The sequence below is a fragment of the Amphiprion ocellaris genome, chromosome 13 (genome assembly GCF_022539595.1).
Source record: "Amphiprion ocellaris isolate individual 3 ecotype Okinawa chromosome 13, ASM2253959v1, whole genome shotgun sequence".
NCBI classification, from domain to species: domain Eukaryota; kingdom Metazoa; phylum Chordata; class Actinopteri; family Pomacentridae; genus Amphiprion; species Amphiprion ocellaris.
In genome coordinates this window covers 1309766-1319927 of record NC_072778.1, presented here as the reverse complement: position 1 = coordinate 1319927, position 10162 = coordinate 1309766, and the positions used below count along the sequence as shown (strand labels likewise).

The following is a 10162-nucleotide window of genomic DNA, read 5'->3' as shown; positions in this document are numbered from 1 at the left end:
ACGAACAGGTTAAAGCTGTTTATCAGGTCTTTATTCAGGTTAAAGCTGTTTATCAGGTCTTTATTCAGGTTAAAGCTGTTTATCAGGTCTATTCAGATTTAACAGGACTTTATTCAGCGCTGTGGATCGTCTGTTTTCTCTGCCAACACTATGCTGAGGAAGCAGCTTTTAAAAAGTTAGTTTTGTTCTATTTCTGTAATGTTTTCACAACTAATTAGAAGATTTTCCTGTTTTTATGGTGCTATTAGCAAAATACTGCATTTTACAGAATGAAACTAAAAACATGACAATTATAGTATAAGTAGTATAGTATAAAAGTTAAAATTAATCACTTAAATGTGAGCTGATGCTGAACTGCATCAGCTCACATTCACCACATTATCAGTGGAATCTATCTATCTATCTATCTGTCTGTCTATCTGTCTGTCTGTCTGTCTGTCTATCTCTATCTGTCTATCTATATCTATCTATCTATCTATCTATATCTATCTATCTATCTATCTATCTATCTATCTATCTATCTATCTATCTATCTATCTATCTATCTATCTATCTATCTATCTATCTATCTATCTATCTATCTATCTATCTATCTATCTATCACCATCTTATCAGAATCACATTAGAGTGAATAAACATGACTTTTATAAACATACGGGGTCAATAATTAGATCTATTTATTCATTTGTCTCTTTATTTGTCATCCTTCTGCGCTGGTCTCCATCCGCCCAGTAGGTGGCGGTAAACGTCACTTCCGTCTGGTCCATCTCCCGCCACCAAACCCAGAAGAAGAAGCAGATCTCGCGATAGTTGTGTTGCGGATTCAAACTGTGGCGGTTTGTCGGATCTTTGACTGAAGGTAAATAAACGATTTATTAGTTCTCCTGTTTTAATTCACTTCCACAGTTAGTCTGTCCCGTAGCGGCTCTGCTGGAGGAAACCTCTCCGCTTAACGGCGTTGGTTCTAGTGTTAGTTCTGGTAGACCGAGACCAGTTATCTGTGGTTAGTTAGTAGTTAGCTTTAGCACGTTAGCCCACGTTCTGTTAAACGTCAACAGTCCGAAGTTTTTCCTAAAATCTGTGGAAATGGAGCCAGAAATAAAATTAAACTAATCTTTATTTAGAGACAGTGTTCCAAAGTGTTTCCTGAAGCAGCAGAATAGGACATAAAGGCATAAAATCATCAGCATTTAAGAGGCAGAACTATCTGAAACAGCGATGTTAAAAGTAAAAATAACACTGGGAGAAATAAAAGACAGTTCAAGGGAAATTAAAATAAAGTGAAGTCATGAATTCTCTCTGATTAAAGTCTGTTTACCCAACAGTTTCCTTTAGTTTACAGCTGAGCCACTGGAAAAGACAGAAAATGTTTTCACTGAATTTCTAGCATTAATTTAGGGTGTTTTAATCTCTGTTTAAAGACTTGTGTGTAATTTTTTTAAATAAATGTGTTGTTTATTTGATTTCTTTCTTCCTGCCTGAGCCTCTTGCCAGGTCATCGTTTGAAATGAGAAATTGTTCTCCACTAATATTACCTGGTACAATAAAGAATGAAAAAAAGAAACAAAAAACAAACTAAAAGATCAGAAATCCAACCAGGAGAGAGCATTAAAGTCATCAGAAAGATCTTTAAATCACTCCTAAAACCAGTAGATTGATCAGAAGCTTTAGTTTGTGATCTGATTGTTCACCTTCAGAATGTTTTTATAATATAAAACATAATTTATTACTGAAACAGAGACATTATAGTAGAAATATGACTGTGAACGTCTCAAACTGCACCAAAGGAATTATTCTCTCAGGTGTTTCCTGATAGAAAGTCTGGTTCATTTATCCTCAAGTATTACATCCATTTTTTTTTTTTTTAAAAACAAACAAAAATTTTCCATATGTGAATCGTTGGTTATTTATTTATTTTTACCAGATCACATAGTTATTCAGTTCCTCATAGTATTGAAAAACTGATTTTATTTTTTAATAACTGTTGTATTTTGCATTTTACAGAATTAAACATTTAAAATTAATTAAAAATAATAATACACATATTTTGAAAAGATATTAAGAGAATGTAAGTCTGCTGACATGGGCTGCCCTTTTATAGGATTTGTAGTGTTGCTTTGTCAAACTGTTGTCCATCGTGACACTGAATCCTTCCAAAGAGCAGCAGGTGTTTAAGTTTAGGAAGAAACTGCTGGTTTCTACAGCATAAAGCAGAGTTTAGACATCTGTCCACATCTGTGTTCAGATGTCAGCAGAGGAGGTGGAGCTGCTGAGGAGGCAGCTGAGGGAGAAGGAGGACCAGGTCCACCAGGCTGCTCAGGCTGGACTGGACCTCCTGAACCAGCAGGTGGAGCTGCAGAACCAGCTGGACAACCAGAGGGTGGAGATGACCAACGCTCAGGAGGTACCAAGATGATCCATCAGCAGAAACACAGCTTCATTTGTGATGTTTACAGGATGCCAGATGATCCATCAGTAGAACACTTGTGATGTTTACAGGATGCCAGATGTTCTCTCCTGAATGTAAAACAGTGTTTAACTGTTTAACTTCTGCTGATGATCAGACTAAGTGGACCCCTGCTGTGTTTTCAGGCCCTGGAACAGGACAAATACTCTCTGCAGAAGGAGGTGGAGCTGAAGACTCGGCTGTTGGTGTCTCTGCAGTCAGATTACGACTGTGTGAAGAAGCAGCAGGAGCAGCAGCTTCAAGAACAGCAGGAACATCTGGAGAGGAACCACAGTGTGGCGCTGAATGAGCTGCAGAACAAGGTAGACACCTGGTTTATTACCTGCTGGGACCAACAGGAAGTTAACAGCTTAGAACTCACTCAGTGGCCATTTTTGTAGTTCTCCTGTGAAACTGGATGGATCCAACAGAACCATAAATTCTGCTCTTCTGAAGCTTCACTGACTCCACTTTATTATCACCAACTGTTCCTAATAAAATGCTCCTTCTGGTGCCAGATGTTGAGGCTGCAGGCGGCTCTGGATGAATCTCAGCTGAATGAGAAGCAGCTGAAACACAAACTGAAGGTCCAGAGGGAGATGCTGAAACAGAAGATGGAGGAGCTGCAAGGTCTGAACGAACAAACCCAAAGTTCTCTGACGTCTGAGATGATGGAGGTCCAGATGAAGGTCATGGAGCTGGAGAACATCAAGGTGAGCAGACACTGGTACGTCTGAGTCAGTCTGGATGTTCCCTGACTGGTTGTATTATGGGATGCTTGTTGCAGGAGCAGCTGGAGCAGAACCTTCAGGAGTCTCAGTTCAGAGAGCAGCAGCTGGAAGTGGCCTCCAGCAGCCTCCAGCGTCACCTCCAGAGGGTCACTGAGGAGAAGGAGGACAGGGAGAGAGAAGCTGTGTCCTGCTTCAACGCTCTGGAGGTCAGACTGACTTATTATCTGGAATAAAACCGTTAATTATGGAGTCAAAAACTTTATTTGATCTCAGGTCAGTTTAAACTTTATCTGATCTCAGGTCAGTTTTAAACTTTATATTTATCTGATCTCAGGTCAGTTTTTATCACTTGTTCTGAGGAAGCGCTGAATCAGCTGCCCTTTAAAACCACAAAACTGTAGAGATGTTGGATCATATCTGGTTTATTTGTGCTGCTCATTAACTATATTATTATTATTATTATTATTATTATTATTAATAATAATAAACATTTGTTTGTCCAAACAGCCAATCACATTAATTAATAATATTAATGATTGTTCCATCTTGGACTAATGTGCAATAAGTACCTTTGCAAACCAGTATTTTATTGATTGTGGTGTTTTTTAAAATCTATTTATGCTGATATTTGCACTGATAATGTGCTTTAGTGTGATTTAGTTCAGGGTTCTTGTTTCTTTTTAATCATTGCTAAAAAATAAAAATTTGACTCAGAGTCACGTGCAAGAATTCCAATGTACCTGTACTGTGACATACCTGTGCAAATGGCAATAAATTCTATTCTATTCTATTCTATTTCTATTCTATTCTATTCTATTCTATTCTATTCTATTCTATTCTATTCTATTCTATTCTATCAGTTTGAGTTTAAATGAACCAAATGTCTGAATCTCAAACCAACATGTTCATGAAGCTTCTCTTTGTGTCTCATGATGTCAGAAATCTCGTGAGGCGAACCGAGACCTGCAGGTCCAGCTGGACCAGGTTCTTCAGCAGGCTCAGGATCCAGACAGCAGAGGGAACTCTCTGTTCGCTGAGGTCAGAACCAGCAGGAAGCTCTGCTCTTAGAGCTGATAGTTTAATCCAGGATCTGAAGGTTCTGCGATAGGGAACTTCATCTATGAACTTTGTTTCAGTTGGAGGACAAGCGGGCAGAGATGGAGCGAAAGCTGATCAGCATGAAAGTCCAGTACCAGTCGCTGCAGAAGATCCACGGCTTCAGCAAACAGCAGATGCAACGTATGAAGGTACCAGATGGGTTCTGGTTAGAACATGTTCTGTTTCCAGCTGGTCCGTGACCGTGTTCCGTGTTCAGGTCCAGATCGCCACCCTGATACAGCTGCAGGGCTCCCGGGCCGACCCGGCCCAACTGGAGAGGCTGCAGGCCATGCTGGCGGAGAAGAACGGCGAGATCCAGAGTCTGATGAGCAAACTGCAGAGGCTGGAGAAGGTGGAGGTGAGAACCAAAGAACATCAACATGGAGATACATTTTACTGACAGAACTACCGAAATCATGGAGATCTGTTAGTCTGATCAATCAGTCAATCAGTCAATCAATCAATCAGTCAATCGATCAGTCAATCAGCCAGTCAATCAATCAGTCAGTCCGATCGATCAGTCAATCAATCAATCAGTCTGATCAATCAATCAGTCAGTCTGCTCGATCGATCAATCAGTCAGTCAATCAGTCTGATCGATCAGTCAATCAATCAGTCTGATCGATCAATCAGTCAGTCTGCTCGATCGATCAATCAGTCAGTCAATCAATCAGTCTGATCGATCAGTCAATCAATCAATCAGTCTGATCGATCAGTCAATCAATCAGTCTGATCGATCAATCAGCCAGTCAATCAGTCTGATCGATCAGTCAATCAATCAGTCAATCGATCAGTCAATCATCCAGTCAATCAATCAGTCTGATCGGTCAGTCAATCAATCAATCAGTCTGATCGATCAGTCAATCAATCAGTCTGATCGATCAGTCAATCATTCTGATCTATAAGTCAATCAGTCTGATCGATCAGTCAATCAATCAGTCTGATCGATCAGCCAGTCAATCAGTCAGCCAGTCAATCAATCAGTCTGATCGATCAGTCAGTCAATCAGTCAGTCTGATCGATCAATCAGTCAATCAATCAGTCAGTCTGATCAATTGATCAATCAGTCAGTCAATCAATCAGTCTGATCGATCAGTCAATCAATCAGTCTGATCGATCAGTCAGTCAATCAGTCTGATCGATCAGTCAATCAATCAATCAGTCTGATCGATCAGTCAGTCAAGCAGTCAATCAATCAGCCAGTCAGTCAGTCTGCTCGATCAATCAGTCAATCAATCAGTCAGTCTTCTCGATCAGTCAGTCAGTCTGATCGATTGATCAATCAGTCAATCAATCAGTCTGATCGATTAGTCAATCAGTCAATCAATCAGCCAGTCAATCATTCAGCCAGTCAGTCAATCAGTCAGTCAATCAATCAGCCTGATCAATCAGTCAATCAATTAATCAGTCAATCAATCAGTCAACCAACCACCTAGTAATAAACTATTTAGAAATGTCTTTATCTTTAGAATAATTAAAGTTCTCCAGTATTTTCTGGTTTCTTTCCTCTGACATTGAACTGAAGATCTTTCTGAGGATCCACATTTTTACCGTTTTATTGATCAAACAGCTGATTGATTGCCTGAGAACATCACCAGCTGATCAGTCCACAGTGAGATTATTGATTAGTAGCAGCTGTGGTGTTAATAAGGACAGAGGAGAGACGTTTTAAATGAACTGATTTTAATCAATGAATTCTCAGGTCTGATAATTGATCATTCTGTGCAGCGATACAATCAAATTGATAAGTAATGGGTAATAATGGGCTTATAAGTCCCATAACTGAGATGATTCTTGCTGTAGATGCTGTTGAAGTCCCAGCCACTTCCTCCAGCTGAAGGTGGAGATGTTCAGGATGAAACCTACTACACCGACCTGCTGAAGATGAAGCTCAACAACTCTGTGTGAGTCCAGATGGACGAGTGTTGATTCATCTGATGCTACTGTGGAACAAATCACATTTAAATCACAGAAGACAAGCCAAGCATTATTGATTTTTACCAGATCTATTGATCAGTTCAGTCCCATGGTCCATCAGTCAGATGAAGTGATGGAGTTCTCTTGTAGTTGAAGAACAGCTCATTAGTTCATCAGGTCAGTTAGTGATCAAAAACCTGAAGGCTTTAATCACCTTCAGTTAATGTGTCTCTGTTTATATAGACGTACTTCTGTTACCCACTGAGGACAGAAACCCGGCATGGAAGTCCTCACAGTTAGAGTCCAGACCAGGGTTCGGGTTCAGGTTTAGACTAGTGTCAGGGTGAATGAATGTAAACTCTTTGTGTTTGTCCTCAGGAAGGAAGTGGAGCGTTTAGGAGATGAACTTTCCCTGCAGAGGATGAAGGCTCTGTCAGAGAGTCAGAGAGCTCTGGAGCTGGAGAGGAAACTGTTCACGTCTGAACGTCTGCTCAAACAGGTGAACCTCACCTGGAGGTCCACACATCAGGTTTATCAGTAGCTTCAGGAACTCTGATCTCCAGTCAGTTTCTACAGCATTAAAGACGTAAAAACCACAGCTTTGGTTTTACTGTTTTATTAATGTTAATATCTGCTTCCTGCTGCAGGCTCAGAGTGATAAAATCAAACTGCAGCTGAGAGTAGAAGAACTGCAGCACAAATACGAACCCAAAGGTAACCAGACTAAACCAGACTAAACTAATCCAGACTAAACTAATCCAGACTAGATTAAACCAGGCTAGACTAATCCAGACTAATCATTTGTGTTTCTTCATGTTTTCCATCGTAGACGTAAGAAAGAATCTCATCCAGAAGAGGAAGAAAGAGAAACTTCCTGTTGACATCACTTCCTCTGAGGAAACTGCACAGAAGGACAATCAGGGCATTGATACGACGACAGAGGTGACAAATGCTGAGACCCACACCTGTCCTCCAGGTGAGACTGTGAGCTCCCCACCAGGTGTTGTGGAAGTCTGTGACTGGGTCAGGACCAGAACCTGAGCTAGAAGCTGCTGATGAGTCATTCTTCATGTGTTTGTTGTTCCAGAGGCTGAACCTCGACCTGCTAAGTGTGTGAAGATCAGTGAGGAGGAGCCGATGGTGATTCCAGAGCTCAGGTCAGTTTGTCTTCCGTCTGTTCTGGTCCAGACGGGTTCCGGTCCAGACGGGTTCCATTTGGTTTCCTCGTCTGATCCTCTGCAGGTTTCATGATCTTCAGTAAGATTAGATCCAGATCAGTGGTTCCTTCAGCTAATTTATCACAGAGCCTCAGAAGGTCAGAGAGGCTTTCATGGAACCAGCAGAAGTTCTACTAGTCTGTAGGAAGTTAAACCTGTGGTGGTACGGTGGTTCAGCGGTTAGTACTGTGGCCTCACAGCTGGAAGGTTAGATCTGCTTCTGTTATTTATTCTCTGACATGTTTCATACAAATATGAACTAAACATGCAGCTGGATTTAATGCCAGAGCTGTACACCATAGCAGTAAACTATAAGTAGTTTCCATGTTAGTTGTACTTTGCATGTATCATCTGTCTTATCATGCATGTGTCAAACTGTGTGTTTTATGGTCCTTGTGTCCCCCCCACCTCTATCTCTATCCCTCTATCTCTACCTCCATCCCTCTATCTCTACCTCTCTACCTCTATCTCTACCTCTCTACCTCTATCTCTACCTCTCTACCTCTATCTCTACCTCTCTACCTCTATCTCTACCTCTCTACCTCTTCTGTCCCTCTCAACAGCAGCAGATGGGTCCCCCCACATTAGAGCCTGGTTCTGCTCCAGGTTTTTTCCCTGTTAAAAGGGTGTTTTCCTGCCACTGTCTCCTTTTGGCTTGCTCTGGGGTTCAGGCATATGGGTTCTGTAAAGCGTCTCGAGACAATTTGACTGTAATTGGTGCTATATAAATAAAATTGAATTGAATTAAATTGAATTGAATTAGTTAAGCTGTTTCTAGATGTTCTACCACACATCTGATTTATCAGTAATTATTAGTTTTAATTAAAGCTGCTCCAGTTTCAAAGTTTCTTCATAGTTTTTGTGGTTTTCAGTATTTTTCAGGAACTAATCTCAACACGATGAGACGTAAAGTTAGATCTGTTTGCTTTTGGTTTTTCAGTTCTCCCACTGACTGCAAAGAGAAGAACATGGAGGAGAACCAGCAGAACATGGAGGAGAACCAGCAGAAGAAAGAGAAGAACATGGAGGAGAACCAGCAGAAGAAAACAGAACCAAGAAAGAAACAGAGAACAGTGGAGGTGATCCACGTTGGTTCCAGCAGCAGCATGGAGAACCAGTGTACCCAGCAGTAGAACTACTGCAGTACTAGTATGTACTGATACTATAAGACATGTATGTACAAATACTATAATACTACTACTGTGTACTAGTCCAGTAGTACTGCAGTACCTGTGTATCCCATGTATTGAAGCTGTAACTCGTGAACTCTTTAAAAATTTTTATTCTGTAATATTTCTGTTTCTCTGTGTCTGAATGTTCTCCTGCTGCTTCCTGTTGTGGTTCCAACTTGTTTAAATGTGAATAAAAATCTTCGAGAGGAGCTGAAAACTCGTTCTTTATGACCGACAGTAAAACATCCCACCCCTGGATGTGGATTTAGACGGAATATTTCAAACAAAAAGACTTCAGTTGTCTCCCAGATCAAACCTCAGTTTCTAAACAGATGATCTCCACCTAATAACCAGGATTTTTAAGCCTCGTTTTTTATTTTAAGTAAAACCTGAAACAACCAGCTGGAGACAGAAAAACCTGAAACTGCTGAACCTGTTTTATTTGTAGGAACAGGACTTCTAGGTTTTATAGAACTTTTAGCAGTTTTCTGAATGAAATGTATCTTTTTAAACTGAGCATCACGTTTAAACTGGTTTAGTGAGTGGAGAGATACAGTACTTCATGTTCTAGAAGTATTTAGTGATGCAGTACTTTGTGTTGTTGCAGTACTTGTGTAGTTCCATTCCTGAACCACTGGGGGGCAGCAGCAGCCTGCAGATAAAAAGCTGCAGCTTCAAATCCAGAGATGAAGAATTGGATCCTCACAAAGAACAACTTTAGTGATAACTGATCAATAATCAATCATGTTTTTCATGTTTTTAGAGCTGCTTCTTTATGCTTCTCTAATATGTACATATATATGTATATATATGTACATATATACATGTGTATATATACATATATGCACGTATATACGTGTGTACATATATATATATACATATATATATATATATATATATATATATATATATTATATATATATATATATATATATATATACTTATATATGTGTGTGCGTGTGTGTGTGTGTGTGTGTGTGTGTGAAGGTCTAAACATCACAGGTTCTTCAGAGGAACCAGGGGTAGATGTGATCTGGGTTCCTCCTCCCTCCTTTCAGGTTTCAGTTGAGGAGTTCATTAAAAATGAAAGTATTTCTTTTAAAAACTTTTTTTTATTATTGTTTAGTTTTTACAGATTTTCTTTTCTTTTAAAGTTTAGATAGAATTGAATGAAATCTCATGAAATTATTGAATTTAGATTAACTGAAAATATAAAATAAAAGTTAATCATTTCAACTAATTCTAATTTGTTCTTTACAATGGAACCTACAATAATTTAAAGGTCTTCAAATTAAATGGATTTTAATTTAAATTAAAATAAAAACCCAAAGAAGATTCAACGTTTCCAAAAGTATAAAATGAATTTGCTGTTTTTTAACAAACCTTAATCTTCAGTCAGAATAACGTAAAGACAGGATGAGAACCCGGAGGAACATTTAGAGGAATATCAGAGGTTCTTCTGTAAAGCAGGAGAACCTTCAGACTCTGAGCTGAACCCTGTAGATGTGAGTTCACGTCGGCGCTTCAGGTGCTTCTGGTCGTTCCTCTCCATCCATCCAGAACAACGGAAAGCCTCGTTCT

The 10162-nt window shown here is 39.6% G+C and overlaps 1 protein-coding gene across 1 annotated transcript; it reads left to right on the top strand.

The window, feature by feature from the left end:
- Nucleotides 1-706: 706 nt before the first annotated feature.
- On the top strand, nt 707-8790 carry spdl1 (spindle apparatus coiled-coil protein 1). Its single transcript, XM_023262006.3, has 14 exons — nt 707-859; nt 2246-2404; nt 2593-2769; nt 2965-3159; nt 3234-3383; nt 4117-4215; nt 4314-4424; nt 4493-4633; nt 6079-6179; nt 6571-6691; nt 6840-6906; nt 7022-7168; nt 7280-7349; nt 8350-8790. Exons 2-14 carry the CDS (start codon nt 2246-2248, stop codon nt 8540-8542), a joined length of 1731 nt encoding a protein of 576 aa, XP_023117774.1. The 5' UTR covers nt 707-859; the 3' UTR covers nt 8543-8790.
- The last annotated feature ends 1372 nt before the right edge of the window (nt 8791-10162 follow it).

Bases quoted from the DNA above. Each gene is read 5' to 3' on its own strand.
- spdl1 (XM_023262006.3), top strand. From the start codon at position 2,246: ATGTCAGCAGAGGAGGTGGAGCTGCTGAGGAGGCAGCTGAGGGAGAAG. The intron at 4,634-6,078 runs GTGAGAACCAAA...TTCTTGCTGTAG, and splicing joins AGAGGCTGGAGAAGGTGGAG to ATGCTGTTGAAGTCCCAGCC. The intron at 6,180-6,570 runs GTGAGTCCAGAT...GTTTGTCCTCAG, and splicing joins ATGAAGCTCAACAACTCTGT to GAAGGAAGTGGAGCGTTTAG.